The sequence below is a fragment of the Pteropus alecto genome, unplaced genomic scaffold (assembly GCF_000325575.1).
Source record: "Pteropus alecto unplaced genomic scaffold, ASM32557v1 scaffold3, whole genome shotgun sequence".
In the NCBI taxonomy this organism is placed as follows: domain Eukaryota; kingdom Metazoa; phylum Chordata; class Mammalia; order Chiroptera; family Pteropodidae; genus Pteropus; species Pteropus alecto.
This window is the reverse complement of record NW_006442484.1, coordinates 54,618,832-54,642,208: the sequence shown is the minus strand read 5'-3', so window position 1 is coordinate 54,642,208 and position 23,377 is coordinate 54,618,832. Positions and strand designations below refer to the sequence as shown.

Sequence of the window (23,377 nt, the reverse complement as noted above, 5' to 3'; positions counted from 1 at the left end):
AAACACAATGATAAAAATTTCTTGGAAACGTAAGAAATAAATAGGCACAAAACAGGAGGCCATTCTTAAATGTAATAATATGCATAACTGCTCCGAAGATGAAGTTATTCATAGTTCATAATATTAGAAGACAGAAAAGACTTTAGTTCGATATAAAATATATGTAGTTATGTACATATTTCTTAAGAGATGAAAGATTACTTCCTCCAAATGTCTCTTAAAATTAAGAACACGGTGATCTGGAATCTTGGTTTTCCTTCAGCAGAGATTCTGTCTCTGAAGTGAGTTGGCTACTTTCCTTATCTCACACCACTGAAATCAATGACAAAGAGAAAATTCTGGACACAACTTGATTCTACTTAACATCTATCTTTCCAAACAGTATTTGAAATGCAACTCTCTCTCCAATGATAATGTTGACTTGATGTTTAAATCTAAATAATCTGCATAACCCCGGTGTTTCCTACTTTACCTTACCTCCTATAACAATCCCTTCTTCATTCCCATTTCTCATTTTTTCTAAGTCCTTTGTTTAAAAAATGCTCACCTCTTTATAATTTTCTTATATTTAGCATCTGCTTAGTTACTCAGAAAACCACTAATGAAATGATCTTGATAAAAACATTATTTTTTTAGCTTTTTCAAACATGTCCCCCAACCCCAAACTAAAATATCCCCTACCTGTCCTTTCTGCTTAGATTCCTAAATTTCATATTCCCAGCTTCAGAATGCTACTGCTTGACCCCTTTAAGACAAAATCAGACTTTTCTTTTTCACGAACATTTTTTGACTATGAATGAGCTTTCCTGTTATTTTACCTAGTGCCAAACATATCATGTAGAAATGTAAAATAAATTATAAATGTATTTAACATTCAGAAAATTCTCTATTTATAAATAGATGTTCTCAAGTTAAAGAAGCATTTAAATATATAGATAACACCAAGGCATTTTTACCCAGGGATTATACTAATAGAAATATCATTAGGAAAGACAAAATAAGGAAAATGAAAGTCTAAGTTTTTTTTAAAAAGCTTAGACTCAGTGGCCTCTCTGTCAGGGAAGCAAATATACAGACTTTATTTAGTCTACTTAGCTCACACCCCTGGCTGGACAGATTTAAATGATGTCTTACAAATCAATTTTCAGACAGGATTCCATAGACAAACAAATTTCACATATAACATATACAAAGGACAGACATATATACGTATTCTATTTCATTTTTGGATTCATTTATCTGCTGGCTAAGTAGATTATTCCCCTTAAACCTGGTTATAGAATATTATGATGAAAGAAAAATGGATGTTGAATAGGAGACTTGATTTCTATACCTAATTTTGCAATTTTGCTGTGTAATTTTGAGTAAATCACTTAACCTCTCATGGCCTCAATTTATTTTATCAAGAAAATAACAGAATTATGTTGTGATTCCTGAAGTGCTTTTGAACATTAAAAGTCTTTGAATCTGTAATATCTTTTTAAGGAAAAAAGTATAGTAGTACATTGCGAAATGTTATAAGGAATAATTAATATGTAGTTTTTAGTTTTTGTTCGGTAATTTCTAGCAGCTTTATTATACTTTTTTAGAGCATTCTCATATGTAGAGTAATAGTTTCCAATAATGATGACCTCCAAAATTATGTTTAATAACTATTTGAGTTACCTGGGAAAACTTAATGGGAAAAACACAAAAGCATCCTGTTTAAAATAGGCATATGTTTTTTAGAAATTAAATTGGTTTTATAAATTCATCTTGAGAACTGAAAAGTTAGTCATGTGTTTATCATCATTTCTCTTTTCCCATTTATTCTATATTTTAAAAGCATAATCCAACTACAAAGGCACAATTCAACAAGCTTCCAGTTATTAATATGTTCTTATTTGTTTTCACATTTTTTAAAATGAAAAACACTCATAGCTTCCCACTCTAAGAAAGGTAGAAAAAATAACACTTTATAGCTTTCGAATTTCCTTTTAAATATGAATCAGTGTTGCTTTGGCACATAAAAGGACAGTTTATAATGGTTACAGATGCATAATTATTATAAATACTTATAATAGTATATATCATTCTTAATTGGAAGAAATGACAAGGTACAATGTATATGTTCATTCTTAAATGTTAAAATGTTTGGAATAGATGTAAGTTGTATGTATTAGCGTTATGAAACACCAGTTGTAAAATCTAAGAAAACTTTTCTTAAAGGTCTATATAAGATTGATTCTTTTGAAGTGGTTCCTATGCTTTGAAGTTAACTAAAAACTCATATTTGAACAAATGAAATGAATTATATGGAATGCAGTTGAGTTCTTCGTGTGTTTTATATTTTCCGTGGTATCTACAACCAGGCAAATGTTTTTGCTTGCTATTACAAAGCTACTCTAAAGAATCTTGTGAATTTGGAATTCCACTCCATTTTAGATATTTTAGCAATGCACCTCACTGACCACAGGGATATGTCTTTTGCCCAACTTTTAATGATTCCATAAGGTTCAATGTGAATGGTCTCTTTGCTGATTTCCTTTTTTCTTTGACAGTTACAGATATCTTCACTTCTAAGACTCAAGTTTTCTCTTTTTAATTCATAAACCAATATTAACATTTCAGTGAAGGGTAATTTATCATATATTCAGCAAAAATAATGTTAAGTATTAGTAAAATGATTTAATTGCATTAAAACTTTTCTTTGCCATGACTCATTAGGACACATAATGTTGTAACTTTCTCTCCTCATTAACTTCTTACCTATAAAACTCCAAAACAGCTTTAAAAAGTTTGCACTGACTTCCTTCTATTTCTATATTTGATTTTAAGACCAAGATGATTTGTGCATTCTTGTTCCAGAATGCAGTTGTTGAAAACTCAAGGTGATAGGAAAATACGATTACAATGATATTTCGCTTCAACAACCTAAGCCTTCTCTTGTCTATAAACCTGTAAGTTTGGCAGTACTGAGTCCGCTACCATGCTTGAAGGAAAAGCCATTCCTTCTCCACTGTAATTCTTAAGCTGGCCACTGCAGTGAGATCTTAAGCTGATCTCACTGTTGCTGATGTAAACAGAAAATATACAATACCATTTAAACCTCTTAACAATCCACTGAGTTAAGTATAATTATTAATCTCATTTTACAAAGGAGAAAACTCGAAGATAAAAGTTATATAATTCAGATATTAGTTGGAGGAGCTGAAATTTGAATCCAGATAGTTTGATGAGAAGTAGCTACTCCAAACCTGTCATGAGATACAACAACTATGTGGCTATAAAATTCTGATAGTATCAGTGGAGTTGCTGGGGTTGAATACTGTCGTTTGGGGTGCATCTGAGCATACCATATATCCAGATTCTAATTTCCCTATATCAATGACTACTGACAAAGTTAAGGTAGAAGTTTCAAATTTAAGTGGCTAAGATGTGGATTTCAACTACTAAGGGTTAGAATATTTAAGTTCTAATCACTTCCTTTCATATCTGAGACTGCATCTGCTTTGTTTGCTTGTGTTCTTTGTTGTTTTCTGTTTGTTTTTTGAAGCCAAGTAGGAGCTTATAGGCTACAAATGTTGGGGAAGATTAGGTTGTGAAAGTTGAGAAAGCGGGCTAGAAACCATACAACTCACTGAGTTAGAAAAATTTTGAAGGTAACAGCTCAGTCAAGCTTTCTCTCTTACCAAACACATGCACTGGCAAACAATGCATGTTTAATGTATAAGACTCTGATAACTCTAGAAATCATTAAAATATAACAAATTTTTCTTTTAAATCTCTCTTTGACATTGGTATTTTATATTGTTGATCATCATCTACTTATTTTTTTTTCCCAAAATTCTTTATTTGTTTTATGTGCCTGTTCTCTCTTCCAAGGGAAGTCATAAGTTTTCAAGGTCAAGGTCCTTGTTCCTATTTACTTTGGAATCACTCACTTTTAGAACTTGGAACACAGTGAACAGAAAATCAAGGCATGCTGACTCTCTTTATTGCTACATGGTGCAAAGTAATGTAGAAATCTCTTAAGAATTGCATTCTTATATATTTTAACAAAGCTAGATATTTCATAAAAATGTAAACACATCAGACTTATTTGGGATAGTTATACATTTTACAGTAAAATATTTAATGAGTGTTTTTATGAAACATTTGTCACAATTCTCCATCTGGGAAATGATTATCTCACACCAAGAGAATAAATTCATTAAAACAAAAGTTTTCCAGTATTTCACTTTTATAGAAAAGATAGTTCAGCAGTCTCTTCAAAAATTGAGGGATGGAAAATATTATACTCTTCCTCATGGGTTATCAAATATTTTTAAATTTCTGCTTTAATGTTCTAATTATAGCCAGCAATAGAAAGCTAATGCACAATCCATCTGTAGATCCTGTCAGCATTACCTTCAAACCATACCCAAATGCCCACTACTTTGCTCCATCAGCTCCTACTCAGCTTCAAGCCACAATCATACCTTCCTTGCCTAGACTCCTGCACTGGACTCCTGATGGGTGTTCACCTTTACTTCCTTATAGTTAATTCCTATTAAAAACTTGTCTCAGATCTTGTCACTCTCTCAAAACTCTCTAAATTGAGGGCTTCTTAAATTTTACACTGGCCTACAAGGCCTTATAAGCACTACCAGGCACCTGCCATCCCACCTGCTCTACTCTATGTGTGCCTTTCAGAATGCATTTATTACTACTTCCCTGCATTCCACTGCATTCCAGGCACTCTGGAAGCTAGCTAGTTATGTCCTAGGCAAGCATGGTCCCACCCTGCACATGCCATCCCATGCTATCCCATGTCTGGAATACTCTTCTCTCATGCAGTCACATGCTTCACTCACTTTCTTCTATTAGGTTTCTGCCCTCCTCAGAGATATTCCCTGACCACTTTATGTAACATAGCACTCTCTTTCTCACTTCTCCCAATCCTCAATATCTTATTTTAATTTTTTCCATTGCAACTATTACACCCTGAAATACTGCTTAGTAAATAAAATATGTTAATACTATACTATATATACTATATTATATAATACTAATTAATATTATAGTAATAAATACAAATATAAATATACTTAATATTTTCTTATTGGGTGTCTCTCAAAAAAGGACCATTACTCTGCTTATTATATATAAGTCCCAGGAGGGCAGGATTTTATCTATTTGGTTCACTAATCAATTCTCATTGTCTAAATTAGAACCTGGCATATATTAGGAGCTTGAGTCAAACAAAGAAGTACATGTGTGAATGAATGAGTACACAAAACTATATTTATATTTTACTCTATTCCTCTACCATTCCTAGCATGTTTACATGCATATTTCAGAAATCATTTTAAGATGTTATATTCAATGAAGCCATGTGGTTAAACTTACATGTGGATCATTTCTTCTATTAAAAATTAAATTGATCTTTCAAGCAGCTCCCCCTTTTATTATTTTATGATTTAAATTAGTTAAACCTGGTGAAGTCTTTAGTACTATTTAAAGGCAAATTACTGTTTAAAGTCAGTGGCTTTCAAACTCTTATGACTATGAACCACAATTTTATACAACAAATTGATGTTTACCATATGCATTCTGAAAATTTCTTTCCTCTTTCTCTTCTGTTCTATTTCATGTGTAAATGTCTCCCATGACCTACTGCATTATTTTCATGACCTGACTTTTTTTTCATGGAGCATAATCAGTTGTCTGAAAAACATCACTATAGAGTACAAAGGATAATATGCAGAATTCTCAGTGAATTAGTATTAATGTAACCAACTATTTTATACCCACATAATCTGAAATAGGTACACTATGAATAGTAAATGTGATTCTTTGAAACAGAATGTTCCATAAAGTGAAAGAATGTGGAATTAAAATATGTTTTTTAAAGAAAAGAACTAAAGGAATTATGACATTAAAGCAGAAAACTATCACCTTAAAACTGAAAACATCTAAATGTAAAATGTTATTATGTATTTCCTCAGGGAGAATTATAATTCTTAAACAGCTCTCTTAAATTTATCAGTTTTTATCTGTAACCAGTAGATGCCAAAAGTGAATGAAGTAATGAGAATCTTTCAGTGGTATGACCATTCTCTCCCTTTTAGGCTGAATGAAAACAGATATATTTTGCCCAATACACAAATTATTCCTCTTCTGCATTAATTCTTCCCCTGAAATACTGAGCACATTTTTATTTTCCACTATATGTTTATCTACTACCTTATATAAACTTATGACCACACACTTGGGTCATTAAAATACAGTAAATCATCACTTAAAATCATCTATAGGTTCTACGACTTTAAGCAAAATGATATATATAATGAAATCAATTTTACCATAAGCTAATTGATATAAAGAAGAGTTAAGTTCCTACAGCATCTCATCAATGTAATAATGAAACAACATTGAAAGAAATGACATTACAGGACATGTTGTAACTTCTTAAGAAGTTTACTGTTATCCTATCTCTCTTAATCTGAATCAACTTTCAGAATACTACAGATTTATTGTCCTAAACCCTATTCAATTAGTTTGATTACTCAAACTGCTTCTCCTGCCATGCAAAGCCTTCTCAAATTATGTTTTTATTTTTAGCCTTGTTCAGCGTTAGTATTTGTGATGGTCAGTGTTATGTGTCTCGTTGGCTAGGTTATACCATCCAATTATTCAATCAAACACTCATCTACATGTTGTCATGAAGTTATTTTGTAGATATGATTAACATCCACAATTAGTTGATTTTATGTAAAAGAGGTTATGCTGGATAATTTGAGTGGGCTTGATACAATCAATTTATAGACCTCAAGAACAGAACAGAGACAGAACCTCCTAAAGAAGAAATTCTACCCATGGTCAGCTGCTGCCCAAGAGTATTTAGCCTGCCCTTTCTGATAGCCTGCCATATATATGTCAGACTTGCCTGGCCAGACTCCCACAATTATATAACCAGTTCCTTAAAATAAATTGTGTGTGTGTGTGTGTGTGTGTGTACATCCTACTAGATCTTACTAGTTTTGTTTCTCAGAAGGAACTTTGGCTGATAAAGTACTTTACCATTATTAGTACTTTATGCCGCAGCCCAACTCCTGTCATATTCATTTTGTGTCTTAGACCTTACTGACTCTGCGCTCATCTTCCTCCAGACATCTCTGCTTGAAATGAGTCAAATGGTTTGACCCTTGGAAATCCTACCGATTCATAAATTAGAGATTCTATTCTCTGAATGTAGCTTTCTGTTACGTGCCATTTGAATGGCGTAGAACATGATGTCCTTTTTATGTTAGTTATTTTTGTATTATAGTATCTTATGACAATAAGATCCATAAAAATATAAGCCATGTGTCATATAACTGAAGCTTCACCAACATTCATGAAATTTTAGCAATAACACTTTATACATAGCAGCCATTTAAATGCATGAATGAATAATCAAGTGTTACTACATACATAAAAAAAAGCAAAGCTTTATTCAGATAGATTTCAGAGTTTTAGTCTGGTTCTATCTTACTAGCTTTCTGACAGTAGGCAAAGTACTAATCTCTTATGTAAAATGTAAAGTTTTCTCTTATGTAAAGATTAATAATCTCTACACTGGATCATGGCAAATATTAAACAAGATCATGTAAAAACACACCAGCATATTGCCTGGCATACTGGGACTAAATGCAATATAAGTATTTTGTAATTACCTTGGAAAGGTTATTATGCATTAATTCATCAAATATATATATATATGAGATAGACACTTGGTAAGTTCTGTGAAAAATTTTTAAAAAATGAATGATTGCTAACATTTATTGAATAATTATTTTATTCCAAATACTCTTCTAATATTCATCTAAGTCCATTACACGTCTATACCAACTCTATTTAGCATTATTCCTGTTTCCAGATTGAATAACCATAGACAGAGAAAGGTTAAGTAATTTGCCCAAAGACCCACAGCTAACATGTGTTGGACAAAGGATCTAAACCAAGGCAATCTAGTTCTAGGTCTGTAGTTTTTTTTTTCTGTTGTGCTGAGGTACTTCCTGTGGACGTGGATCTGATTTTTAAGTGGCATGTACTCTAAAAAACTACAGAATTTTTTTCAAAAATAACTACTAAATGATCAATTTTAAAAGTGCCATGAAGGAGGGAATTCAGAAAAAAAATGTTCTTCAAATAGTTTTAACATTACTTGGTATACGTGACATACATTATCACTTGGGAGGCTACATTAGAATAAAAAAAAAACCAACCTGCTCTTCCATATTTTACTGACTCCAGTCTGGGAAAATATTTCTGTGCCCTCTATTTCATGTGAGATGACTTACAGCTGTTATGCACCTGTGAATTAGCACAGGCAACTTTTTCATGCAGACAAGCAGATCTCCATTGTCACGTGAACTCTCAAAGTTAAAGATAGTTCTAATTAGAATCTTTCAATCCTATATAAACCACGTTTTCAAGATGAGACATTTCAATCACATATAAAAATAAATAATCTGCGGTGGTTTCACCGGAAGGATAGAATTCTAGTACTATCGATATTAACAAAAACTGAGCATGCACTTTAAAATAGTAGTGGTTTTCTAGATTAAATTTTTTCTATATAGTTTTCATATAGTTTCTCAATAGCTAAGGAGGAATATTTGTAGAAGAGATGGATAATATTAACTCAATTTTCACCTTCAGTTAACTAAATTTTTCATGCTAAGTTATAGCAAATCCTCATATTAACTTTACAGATAAGTTCATAAGCATTGTAATGGTTTCAAGTACATTAGTTTTACAAAGATAACATATATTTTTTTAAAAGGAAAATATTTTAGAGCATTTTCTTTACTGCAAAGTCAGCAAGAAAACATAGCTGCTGCACTCTACAAACTCACTGTTGAGTAACAGATGTGGGAGAACTTCTGCATGGCCTTTTAAAAAAAAATTATTTATTTAAATTAGTTTCAAGTATAGTTAGATGGCCTTTTAAATGTTTCTTCCTGTTGATTTGGACTGAGACTAGCACTCTAGAGGTTCCTTATTAAACACCAATGACTTTCTCTTCAATAACTTTTTAAATTTTTTCCTGAAATAAATCTTCATATCTAATCTCATTATATCCCAGTATATACTTTACTAATCCATGAACCCTTAGATTCTCTTATAAATAATTTTACCATTTTCTGTTTTCTCCCATGCTGTCTCCAAAGGTTAGTTGCTTACGTCTGACCCACTCTCATATTCCAAAACCCAATTCTTTAATTTACTTTTGTCTCTTACAAATTTAAACTCAGATTTCTCTGAAATCTATTTCAGTTTAGTGCTTCTAAACAAAAAATAACACTTTTCTTTAAAGACCATTTTGTAAATTTCATTCAGTTGTTTGTCGTGTTTTTCAACAACAATGAATCAAATCTTTAAAGACACGGAATATAGATTGTTTCTATTTCTTTATTAAAATGAAGTAACCTGAACAAAAGATTCACCAAAAAATGCACTCCTTTCTATTTTCTTAATAATTTTAGGGTTTTTTTGACTCCTTTTTTGGATGATAATTACATTCATTAAAATTGAAGCTTATTTCTTTCATATCCGGGTTAGTTTTTATGTTTGTTTGTATAATACAACATTAAAATGTTTTTAAAGAACACTAATCTGTTGGTTATTTTATTTCCTATAGGCCATGATATTGCAAATAACTTTAACAACAGCCAAAATTATTAAAAGAAATATGTGTGTGACTTAAACAAAAATTATAAAGAATACTTTTTTTAATATTACTTATTTGGAGAGAAAAATAACTTACCATAGTACACACTACAAGATTATTTTATTTATGCAAATTTTGTCAGGAATTATCTACCAGGAAATGCAAATTCATAAACTTTCTAAGATCAATCATGAATGAGTAATAATAGTATAACAAATAAAATTCAATAATATCATATAAACTATTTTACCTTTGCATTATAGGGAATGTAATGTTTTGATAAAGCTTCAGGCGTATGCATCCATGTTTTGTCTGCAAAAAAGAATACAAAGTGTTAAATTAAATTGTAGTTTCCAAGAGTGTCATATTCATGTATTAGCATTTGTAAGGAATATAATATGGGTGGGAGAATTTCTAATTCTGAGATTCTTTTGCTAAAATAAGAAAGAATAAGTAGCCAGATGTAAGAACGAGGCCCCTGGAAAGTGATTATAGAATTCTCTCTTTAGTATAAAAGTCTCTGCTTTTCTTTTTAAATGTCTTCAAATGAGTCAAACATTACTGATTTTTTTTAAAATATAAAGAAATGATAACAGCAGTTGGGCTATGACTATATCAATTATGTGATTAATTATGTAATATCTTTCTCTTTTTACTTTATACTCTCATGAATTACAGGATATTTTGCTTAATTCCCTAATCAATAAAAAGTAACCTTCTCTTTACTCATTATTATTATTCTTTAGCAAATAATTAACTATTTAGTAATAGGAAATTTTAATATTAAACTAACAGAATTATGGTTGAGATGGCAGAGTAGGAAAAACATTGTGCTAGCCTCCTCCCACAACCACCTCAAAATTGCAACTAAACTTCAGAACAACCATCACTGAGGACTGCCTGAAGTCTAGCTGAACAGAAGTGCTATGACTAAGGATAAACAGAAGTCACATGGAGATGGGTAGAAGGGGCAAAGATGCGGAATGGGCTGGTCCCACACCCGTGTGGTGTGGCAGTTAAAAATTGGGAGGGATATCTCAGCTGCAGAGGTCTTTTCTGAAAAATGAAGGGTACTACTAGCCTCACATCAAGTCCCCAGCCCAGGCTTCTAATATGGGGAAGAGAAGTCCCCATAACTTCTGTCTGTGAAAAACAGTGGAGATTGTGGCAAGTGAGATTGGAGGACTGCTGGAGTCACAGGTGTTCCTTTAAAAGAGCCCACACACACATGGACTTACTTGCTGATGGACTGACTCACTCTGACTTCCAGTGCTGGGGCAGCAGCTCAAAAGACACCAGGCATATAGGGGAGGAACTAAAGTGACTGACTTCAGAGCAAGAGTTGGGAGGACAGCTTTCTCCAAGCCAGAAATGCTGACAAAGGCCACTATTCCTTTGTTGAGCCCCCACCCCCACCCTCACCCTCACCCAGCCGGCACACATAGACTGGAGCCATAATTGAGCTTCCATCAACCTCGCTAATATGGTGCACCCCACCCTACCCTGAGACCCCGCTCCCACCCAATTTGTGGGCCAACCCAAGTCACATCCAGTGGCTTTTCTATACAAATGATCTGTTTTGGCTCATGCTGTGGACTTTTATAAAATCTCTCAAAGATTCACAAATCCTAGTCAATTGGCATCTGCCCTCAGTGTGATGCTTACCTCTTGCTAAGCAGCCCCAAGTCAGGCTCTAACAGCAGCAGGCCTCAGTCCACAGTTTAGCCTCTGTTAGGCATCTCCACACCTAGCACAAGTGGCCACCATCTGCAGATCACTTTGTCATTCATATCAAGTGGCCCTAGGCAGGACATAGGCTGACTTTGGCTCCCAAGAGGCTCCAGAACCAACACATCTGGTAGCCAGCTTCAGACCACACCAGAGCACCACCCAACCACCTCTACAAACAACACATCAAAAGGGCAGATTCAGCAGAGACCAGAGCCCCACTAAAGCAAATCCTGCTCCATAGGGTCAGCACCTGCACAATAGCTCCTCCACTGTAGTCACCTACCAGTTCTTATAACAAATCAGCCCAAGGGTTAATCCCTCCCATTGACATCCCAACAGCAATCAAGGTTCAACTACAACAGGAGGGCACACACAAACCCACACAACTAACACACCTGGAGCACCTGGCTCAGGTGATGAGGAAGACTGCACCGCTGGCTCCATGAAGCACCTACTACTTAGGCCACCCTACCGAGACCAGGAGACATAGCAGTTCTACTTAATAAGTAGAAACAAACACTGAAAGGCAGTCAAAATGAGGAGACAAAGAAACATGTCCCAAATGAAAAAACAAACAAAGCTCCAGAAGAACTAAACAAAATGGAGATAAGCAAGCTACTACATGCAGAGTTCAAAACACTGGTTATAAGGATGCTCAATGATCTCAATGAGAACATCAACAAAGAGAAAGAAAACATAAAAATGGAGGTAGAAAACATAAAAGAGAAACAGTCAGAAATGAAGAATACATTAGAGGGAATCAACAGTAAATCAAATGAAGCAGAGGATCGAGTTAGTGACTTAGAAGATGTAATAGTAGAAAACACCCTATCAGAACAGCAACAAGAAAAAAGAATCCCTCCCAAAAAAATGAAGACAGTTGAAGGGGCATCTGGGACAATACCAAGTGGACCAACTTTCGCATTATAGGGGTAGCTGAAGGAGAAGAGAGAGAGCAAGGAATTTAAAACTGATTTCAAGAAATAATGACTGAAAACTTTCCTAACCTGGTGAAGGAAATAGACATACAAGTCCAGGAACAGCAGTGTCCCAAACAAGAGGAAACCAAAGAAGCCCACACCAAGACACATCATAATTAAAATGCCAAAGTTTAAAGACAAAGAGACGATCTTAAAAGCAGCAAGAAAAAAGCAATTGATTACCTACAAGGGAGTTCCCATTGCAATGTCAGCTGATTTCCCAAAATCAACTTTGCAGGCCAGAAGTTATTGGCACGAAATATTCAAAGTGATCAAATCTAAAGACCCACAACCAAGATTACTCTCTATCCAGCAAAGCTATCATTTAGAATCGAAGGACAGATAAAGAGCTTCCCAGACAAGAAAAAGCTGAAAGAGTTCATCACCACCAAACTAGTATTATAAGAAATGTTAAAGGGACTTCTTGAAGGGGAAAAAAGTCAAAAATATGAATAATAAAATGACAATAACTACATATCTGTCAACAATTACTTTAAATGTAAATAAAGTAAATGCTCCAACCAAAAGACAGGGTGGCTGAATGGATAAGAAAACAAGACCCTTGCATATGCCTACAAAAGACTCATTTCAGATTGAAAGACACACACAGACTGAAAGTAAAGGTATGCAAAAAGGTATTTTATAAAAATGAAAACAAACAAACCAAAAGCTGGGGTAGCAATACTTGTACCAGACAAAGTAGACTTTAAAACAAAGGCTATAACAAGAGACAAAGAAAGACCTAGCAATCCCACTTCTGGGTATTTACCTAAAGAAAACCAAAACACTAATCTGAAAAGACATATGTACCCCTATGTTCACTGCAGCATTATTTACAATAGCCAAGATATGGAAGAAACTTAAGTGTCCATCAATAGATGAATGGATAAAGAAGAAGTGGTACATACCTACAACGGACTATTAGCTATAAAAAAGAATAAAACCTTGCCATGTGCAACAACATAGATAGACATAGAGGGTATTATTATGAGTGAAGTAAGTCAGATAAAGACAAAAACCATATGATTTCACTTATATGTGGAATCTAAAAAAAACAAAATAAATGAACAATCAAAACAGAAACAAACTCATAGATACAGAGAACATTTTCATGGTTGCCAGATTGCGGGGTAGGGATGGGTGAAAAGAGGAAATTGGTAGTTGCAGGATGGTCATGGGGATGTGGGGTATAGTGTGGGTAGTGTAGTCAGTACTACTGTGTTAGCTATGTGTGGTGTCAGTGGGTGCTGGATTTGTCAGACTGATCACTTTGTGAGTTGTATAGGTGTCTAGTCGTTTTGTTGTACATTCGAAACTAGTATGATGTTGTATGTCAACCGTAATTGAAAAATAAAAGGTTATTAAAAATAATAAAAATTAAAAAAGAAAGAAGGAAGGAAGGAAGGCAGGAAAGAAGGTAGGAGAGATATTTATACTAAGAATGTAATGCTTTTTTTCCTGTAAATTTATACTTTTCTGTTTCCTTATACTGTATATTTATTGTTTTTGAAATCAAAAATAAATGGTCTTCTACTGTGTCCAAAAAATAAACAACTGCATTTATGTAAAATTGAAATAAGTCAATTTAAGTTCTTTTAGAAAGCAATATAATATTAGAATAATTATTTTAGTCTAAATTTAGAGAAACATTGAGGATCTATTATCAGGATTTTTTGACAGAAATAATCTTAATTTAAGGTGTTCCTTAGTTTAGTATAATTGAATATTAGAAATAAAAGTAACTAAAATGATAGAAGATATTGAAACTAACATATATTATTGAATTTTATATATTCCACATAGCTTCTCAATTATTTTGTTGAATTCATAAGTGAGAAAAAAGCAAAAAATATTGTTTACATAAGCCAAATTGTTATTTTTTAAATGCATTTTTTATAGTAAGACTTCTCAATCTTCAAATATGTTGCTTCTTTTAGTAAAGTTTTATGAATGTTTTATTCCTCACGGGAATTAACAAATTTAGAATCACTATTATAAGGAGAATAATATCAGACATATTTTACCATGAAAAATATATATCCATACTGAAAGAAAATATTAGAATACTAACAAAGTGTTTTCAACATTCGATTCAGAACATTTGAAAATGGTGTTAACAGAACCTAGTTTGATAGCATTAATATGTTCTTCTGAAACTGGAAAAATGTAAAGACAGAAAAAAATGGCATATTTTTTCTGAAATGTCAATTATTTTATATCATATGAAGGATAATGCACTATATTTATATTAAACATGATTCTGGAGTACAATGCAATATTCACAAGAATTTCTAAGGCAAAACAGGAATCAATGAAATCCCATGTTCACAGTGTATTTCAGGACTATTCCTGACTATGGAAGTGGATATGTGATAGCTGTAGCTGGGTGAAACATTTTGAGAAGCAATACGTTCCAGACTTTGAAAAGCAATATTGACATATATTGACATTGACATTAATGTGTAAAACTCTTGTTTCTTGTATGAATTTTCATTTTAATTATCATTTTCTTTTAAAGATTGCTACTGGATAGTGACACAATTAATTCAAGGATAATTTATACTTAAATTTGGGCTATAATCTTGCCCTCATATATTAAAAGAAATAAATAACAATACAATAAAAACACCAAAATAATGAGAACAACAAACACCTGCTTTTAGGAAACTTAAAAAGATAACCAATTATTTTTTTCATCTCTTAACTCAATTTTTTGTCATGTTTCCTTTTCCAGACATACAACACTTCTCGGAAAGGATGTAAAATCTGACTGAAGTCTGAATATGTTGGCTCACTCCAATCCTGAGGCGGATAGATAACTACTTTCTCCTGTAAGCCACTATTATTTGAAAACTGATATTACCTCTGTTATACTCTTATACTGCAGTGACCAAGAAAGGGAATAGGCATATCCAACTGTTACTGGTGACAGACTAAAATAATTACAATATTAAATTACTGGTGGACAAGCAGCAGTTGTTACAATGACAAAAAAATTATATCCACACAACAAGTACTGATAGTTCAGTGGTTCTTCATTACAAACCTCTAGTATAAGTAGTATATATACAGAACATGTTCCCTTCCTTGAAATTAAACTATAATCACATATTCAATAGTGAACATTCACATAAAAGGAGATGCCAGCATTTCAAAATATTTAACAATTTTCAAACCACTTTCACTGCTAGGTCAATAAATCTAGATATTCAAAATGCATTTAGATTAAGACCTCATAAAAACAGATGCAGCAATTTCTTTATTCTTGTCCTATCAGAGTTTAATGCTTTGAGTGTATTAAATTTAAAACTATATATTGTTGAATGAATGGATGCATATGAATGGATCACAAAAAGAAAAGTAATATTTAAATACTGAATTCTAATCACGACTATGATTATATCTACTCATCAGTATGTCAATTGATAAGGATAATAAAGTATAATTAGTTGCATTATTTAATCACATTTATTCTCATGCTATGTTTATGCTTTTTTACTAAATTATTCATTTTTATGTAATAAATAAAATATAGGATTTTTTAAAAATTCAAAGAGAAAGCTCACATAAAGGAGTTATAAAACAATGTTGATTAAAATTTAATTAATGATTATGAATTTAGACTAATTTTTATATAACTATTCAAAACTGTACAAAATGAGAAATTCTAATACATTCAGTCTTTTCAGAATCTATGAGCAGCTCTAATACTATTAGATCATTTGCAAAGAAATCAGTGAAGTACCTAGCTAATTCAATCAAATAGCAGGCAAATTACTAATTGGAGAATTTAATAAAAAGAGAAAATAAAATTACATTTAGGTTTAAGATAACAATCTCTTTTCCTTAGGCTTCTGAGGCCCTGGATGATTTAGCAATGCTGCACATGATAATTAAGTAAATTGGATACCTATGAAATAAGAGATAAGTTTTTAGTGATAGAAGCCTGTCTTACTAAACACTGTGTTTAGAGTACGGTAACACGGTGTTTGTAGATGCTAGTTATTGAAAAGATAAATTGAATTATATATTCTCTAGTGCTATAATTAAACTCCCTATTGTCAAGACATATGAATTCTCTCATATAATTCAAGTTTTCCAACTCAAATTAAAATTCAATCAAATAGTGCTATTGGTTGAAACTAGGAGCGAGGCTCTAATAATTTTTCCCTAACAATCTCACTATATGAGAGAATCAGAAGCAATTGGTGAACTTAGGGTGGAATTTCCAGCATCAAGCTCTAAACTGGAATTCGAGTAAAATATTAATAATTTCCAGATAAGGATATACAATCATTAAATCTGAAAAAATAAGAGAAGTCAAAAGAAATTTAAATACAATGAAGCAAAGTAGGAAATAAGTACTTATGCTTCTTGATTCTCTAAATCGGAGGTCCCCAATCCCGGGGCCGTGGACCGGTACTGGTCCATGGCCTGTTAGCAACTGGGCTGCACAGCAGAAGGTGAGTGGCGGGCAAGCAAGCAAAGCTTCATCTGTATTTGCAGCCACTCCTCAGCCCAGCATCCCTCCTCAGCTCCACCTCAGATCATCAGGCATTAGATTCTCATAGGAGCACTGGTCTTTGGTGCCAAAAAGGTTAAATCACTCTAATTTTCCTCATGGTTGTTATTCCCACCATCTTCAAATGAGAAATATACAATTGCTAGTTACTCATATTACCATCTAACAGTTGGAATTTCTCAATGAAAAAGCTCTCCAGATTCCCTTCAAATAAAGAGTTAATCAGAAATGTGGAATTTCAACTTTAAAACCATCAGAAAGAGAATCGTAGGAAAATAAAAAGAGAAGGTCCAGAAGGGTTTTTTAAAAATAAGATAGTGTGATTAAAGTGATAAGTTGATATGTAAGGTTTTTTATTACTTTACTAGAAATACTTCATCTATTAGATAATTGTTTCTAGATTATTTTTTACTAGTAAAAGTAATAAACAAAGAAACATTATTTTACTTTCAGTATATGTTTTAAATCAGAAGCAAGCTACAGAGCACAATAAATGTCACTTTGCCTTTCCCTTATTCAGAAAAGTAAAATAATAAATTCCTATCTTCCAAGGGTTGAAAAGTACCTGAAAGATCACATTACCTAAATCCCTGCTAAATACATTAATCCTCGGTACCACATCCAAATAAACACCTCTCATTTCAGTTACAAAATAAGTTAATACTTTGAGTAATTCCATTATATTTTTGCACAACTTTCTTGGAATTATTTTTCCAACATTCAATCAATGACTGTATAATTTACACCTATCTGTACTGTATTAAACTTAGTCCCATGATCAAATGATGGCCCTTCAAATACTGAAAGACAACTCTTATAGAACCATACCAAGAGTTCTCAGCCATGCTTTCCTGTTGCAGGGCTGAAAGTCCTGAAGTCATCCCAGCCTTTCTCATCTGGGCATGTTACAATGTGTCAACTAGTCCTTTAAAGAGACTAGTTGTATCTGACTTGCATGGGATAGAACACAACAATCTATTCCCTGGGTTCTGGACTGTTCACTATTCATTCATGCATTAGAAAATGAACTGGAATCTTTGATAATGACACTGTTGACTTTATTCTTCGGCTATTTTTTTTTTTTTTTTTACCCACATAACACTTAAAGTACATCCTCCAAATAATAACATTATATAAATAACAATAAAAATGTTAGATTTCCTTAATCCATGTTTGGCAATTAACAGTATCTTATTAAGTTTATAGTGTATAATATGACCCAACCAGTCATCTGCTCCATACATATCTGTAATCTTATCATGTCAATTATCTTCTACAGCTTTCAATCATCTAAGAACTTGAGCAGCACTGTGTGCTTTCTCTCCCAATTCAGTGACAGCATGTTAAACAGGAGAGAGCCTTGTACCCACCAGAGATGAAAAGATACATTATTTTACTTTCACTGAACTAGATAAAACTATCAAACTTTCCTATCTTTCCTATGAGTATATCATGAAATATTTTGTCAAATGCCATTTATTGCCCCTTAAAAAAAAATAAAGCTGTTTCTTTCATTCTTGTAATGATATTACATTTTTGTTTATTTTAAATTCCTACCTTAAAATTGTAACAAACATTTTAGTTTCATTGCTATCAATTCACCTATCATCAATCTTCACATATTATTCAATTAAAAGTAAAGCGCATGCACACACATACACAAGTGAATTTAAATATAAACCCAGGGAATTTAGTATTATTGTATGGCTATGTGAGGTGAAGTTAGGATTAGTTTCAAATCACTTTATTTTTTTTGTAGTTTCACAACACAAAATAAAATTGTCAGAGAACATGATGTCACAAATGTATTTTGAACTAAGTATATTAAGTCCACTCTTTCATTAGAGTAATAACCAAAAAAAAAAAAAAAAAAGGTTAATTGATAATGTGTTGCTCTCTTTTAACTTCATTCCTGAACCACATGGTTTGGTAACAGGAAAAAACTGATTTCTTAACATCTCTGCTTGCTTTTCATAGTAGTATTCATTTTGACCACCCTGGGTCCATTAAATGGGCACACTTACCTTTCTTTCTGCTAAAAGCACGGTTCATGATGAGAATCAGCCAAATAAATGTTCAATTCAATCACGTTTTATATCCTATAAAAATTAGAAAATATCGAAGCATAAATAAAAGAATGTTAACCAACCTCTTTTATGAAAATGTATTTTAATCCCAAATTCTTTTAAAATATTTTAATGTTTACAAACCATATTCCAAAATCTTCCAGAGGACACTGGTTAGGAATAAACATAAGTACTCAGTATTATGAATGGCACGACAGATAAGAATATTTCAAATGAAACTTTCAAAAATTCTATAATCTTCTTGTCTTTTTCCTATTATACATCCATCATTAATTATATTTATCTACAAATTTAAGAAGAAAAACTCTAGTAAGCAGACCAAGACTGAGGAAAGAGCTACTCACAAAGTTTATAGAGGACAGTGCTTATATCTCACACATGAGCCAACAGAGAGGGAGAGAAATTTCATAATTCATAGAACATTAATTAGACTACTTAAGAAGTATCTTGCCTTATAAGTAGAAAAAAGTTAAAGTTAGAATTAATGATGCTTTGGCCCTACTTAACAAGTCTTAAAAACAAGACTCCCTAAATTATACTATTTCCATGTAACTTCATTGTATCTCAAACTAAGTTCAAAAGAATTTTAAGAGATATAAAAATATTCAATACCCAACACAATAAAATTCACAATATCTAGTAGCCAATTTAAAAAAATCAGGTATGCAAAGAAGCAGAAAAATACAATCTACGATGGGGAGAAAAATCAATTAAAACTGATTCAGAAATGATAGATAACAGTAGTGGTAGGCAAGGCCTTCAGACACATTCCATATGCTCGAGAGGCTAAGAGATTAAGTAGTTAATAAGAGATAGAGAAGATATTAAAAAACACCTGAATGAAACTTCTAGAAATAAAAAACCACGATGTAGTAGATTTCAAAAAATACACTAGATGACACTAATGTCATATAAGGCATTGCAGAAGAAAAAAGTACTGAAATTGAAGACACGGACATGGAAACTATCTAAAATGTAACAGAGTATAACAGGAAGGAAGGAAGGAAGGAAGGAAGGAAGGAAGGAAGGAAGAGGAAGGAAGAAGAAAGAAAAGAGAAGGAAAGAAAGAGAAAGGAGGGAGGGAGAGAGGGAGGAAGGAAGGAAGGAAGGAAGGAAGGAAGGAGGAAAGGTCACTAAATTGTGGAAAAACTTTGACTGGTCAAATAGTCTCTGAAGCAAAATAAAGAGAGCAGAAAGACAGAAAAATATTTGAAGAAATATAGGCTGAGAATTTTCCAAAAAAAAATGAACCCAGAGATTCAAGAAGTTTAACAAACCCCGAATATCAGAAACAAGAAAAAAAACTACACCATAACACATCAAAATCAAATTGCTCAAATCCAGGAACAAAGAAAATCTCAAAAGCAGCCCAAAAAAGAGACATTATGTACAGAGGAACCAGATTAGAATGGCAGCAGTTTTCACATCTGAAATACTGCAAACTAGAAGACAAAGGAACAACATCTGCAAAATATGGAAAGGACCAAAGCTTAATCAAGAAGAAACAGAAAATCTCATTATATATGAGGGAAAGTAAAAGTGATTTTTTTAAGGCCTTTTTTGAATTTCTTTACAAAACACTATTATATATTTTTGCTTTTATCTTTCTTAAAAGTCTAGAGGAAAGACCCTATATTAAATATTTATGTTGTAAATATCATTAAGCAACCTTATTAATTCATTTGATATCTATAGTAAATCTGGCTATGTTCAAAAATATAAATGAAATATTTAAAGGTGATTGAGAAAACATTTTATAATTCATAATTTATTGAAACATGATCATTCCAAGTTTAAAGCCAATTGGAAAGAATTTTAAATCTCTAAATAAAAATTTAAAAATATACCAAAAACATTAAAGGTAGGTCATTAAATGAATTATTTTAATCCCAAATTTTATTTAAAAATCAGTAACCACATTGACAGAACACTGTGAGGCCAACTGGTATTCATTACCCTACAAATTTAACCTTTTAAAGCCTAATTTTAAAAAAAAGTTTAGCATCGACAATCATTTTTTTAAATAAATCCAGCATATCCACGTTGGAAAACTGATTTACCATAGGAAATCCACTGATATTTATAGATTAGTTCAGAAGAAGTTTAGTGACTTTTTAATGAATGTCAGTTTCCTGCTTTGCAACCTGCTGCCCAAACTCTTATTTAAAAAATAAATTAAATCATATTGTTATGACTGAAGAAACTATATATGGTATGAATATGCAAACCTGTAAAACAGCTGGTTCTGAATTTTATTTTTATCCTTATGAGTGCATTTAAAAGCAGATGTTCCTAGAATTCTTTCAAGGTTAAAAATTTTTTTAAAAATCTGAAAATTGATTGCAACATAGACCACATTAATGTAAGTCATAAATCATTTTAAAATCTTGTTCACCAAGAGATCAGAGATAATGCTAAAATAATGAAGTCTAATCATTAGGTTTAGTTCTAGGAAGGTAAACTAGGCGAAGTTAAAAAAAAGTTGCTTTTGTGAATGCATACAAGATGTATTTTCTCAAACTGTTTGTGTGCTTTTCTGAATATTTAATTCAAAAGGTAATGAGAAAATGTCAAGACAATTTTAGATCCTGCATTAATACCTCCAGGTTGCTAAATAATAAAGTAATGGCTAACTATTAGAACTTCATTGCTTGCAATGGTTAATAAAAGCTTCCAAATTCTACTTCACACATTTCTAACACTATTCTTGATCTAGTAAGTGTCTATTGTAAAGGTTCTCTCCTTAAATCTCCAAATTGTAAGACATCTTATAATATTCTTTTTCATTGTATTTTATGACTGTAATTTGTAAAGGTCTTTACTTTTATAGATGAATACTATCTAAGTGTAGCCAAGAAAACAGGTGCAAAAATTGAGAAATTTCACATTACCAGGAGAGGAAGCTGTGTGATATGTCCTAAAGAATATACATTTATAATTTTCTGAAATTCCCTGACTTGGGATATAAATGATTATCATTATTTTCCTTTTTTAACAATATTGACCCACATCTCATAATACTCATAAAAAATCCTTTGGTCTTTCAATAGATACATTTTGAGACCACATTATGTGACAAGCATTATAGGAGTAAAGAAGTAAAAATAAATATGATATGGTCTTTGTTTTCAAAGAATTTTCCATCTTTGAGAAGAAGAGGGAATGGATGTGGGACTCTGTGGATAGAAACAAGCCTTATAGAAGCAGTAGATACCAGTGAAAATGAGTGAATGAAGCACAGGATGACTGCTATTTTCAAGGGGAAAGCTGCAGAATAGATGTAAACAGTCATTTCCCAGAGGGGTAGCGGCTAAGGGTGAGAGGAGAAAAGAAGATTTCAGGAAGAAGGGCAGAACATGTATGGTGCGTGGTTATTGTGGGCAAGGGGCTCCTAGCCACATGGCTAATAGCCTTCAGGAAGCCATCCATGGTCCTCACTGAGGTCTCCTCTAGGATGTTCTCCAACACCCTTGACTGGGAGCGGGAGAAGGTCTACGGGGAGCACTTTGGGCACCTGATAATGTGTCCAACTCTTCAGAATGGCTTATACATGAGAAAATCTTAATATACAGGATCCAGAAATACCAAATCTGTCAAACAAAATAAAAAGGATCTGAATTTCCAGCAATGCCAAGAATGAAGTCAAAATAAAGTCTAGAATGAATCAAAAAGAAAAATGGGCACAAACAGCCTTTCTGACAATGAAAGCTATGACATCTGAATCACTTTATTCTGACAATAACATCTGCTGTAATGATGAGGTATATTCAAGTCATTTCTATAGCTGTAAATCTTCTACGTATTTATTGCACAATAAATATCTCAGCAGTAATTATGGCAATGTTGGTATACCACAAAATTCCATGCAGAGATTGGGTACTCTAGAGATACCCCTTGTTCGGTGTATTGCACTGGAGGTGGCACCACCACTCAGACAATGAGGTCGAGGACATTGATGAGTCCTTTTTGTGCCCTTAGTGTTATCAGCACTGGGGTCACTGACCCTCTGAGGATCGAAATTAAGAGAGAGGGCAAAATAGTTTTGCAAGGTTTATTAAAGCGAAAGCTTGATGTACCATGCGAGCGCACTCCAAGAGAATGGATGTGGCTCCCCGAGCTCCACTGGCATTGCAATGTTATGGGTTTGGTTAGAAGATGGGTTACCTTTAATTGAGGGAAGGAATATTCATAAATCTTTCTGGACTGTGGAATGGGATGGGGATTTCTGAGAATTGGGTTGCCATCCCCTTTTTTGGTCACATATGGACTAAGCGGGAACTGTCATGGTGCTGGTGGGTATGTCATTTATTATGGTAATGAAGAGAGGTCAAATAGAGGACAATTCCTTCAATTGGTACTCATGCAAGTTGGGGGTCTT

General features: G+C 32.8%; 1 protein-coding gene across 14 annotated transcripts in view; it reads right to left on the bottom strand.

Annotated features, from left to right (window-relative positions):
* The window catches only part of GULP1 (GULP, engulfment adaptor PTB domain containing 1), a 206,306-nt gene that overhangs the window by 70,625 nt on the left and 112,304 nt on the right, over positions 1–23,377 (bottom strand). For all 14 annotated transcript variants that reach the window (XM_025039383.1, XM_025039385.1, XM_015596407.2 and 11 more), the window contains 2 exons: positions 18,937–19,011; positions 9,930–9,991 (listed from right to left, as the gene is read on the bottom strand). In XM_025039383.1, coding sequence (XP_024895151.1) covers positions 9,930–9,991; positions 18,937–18,964 — 90 coding nt within the window. In that variant the 5' untranslated portion in view covers positions 18,965–19,011. The remainder of the gene's footprint in view (positions 1–9,929; positions 9,992–18,936; positions 19,012–23,377) is intronic.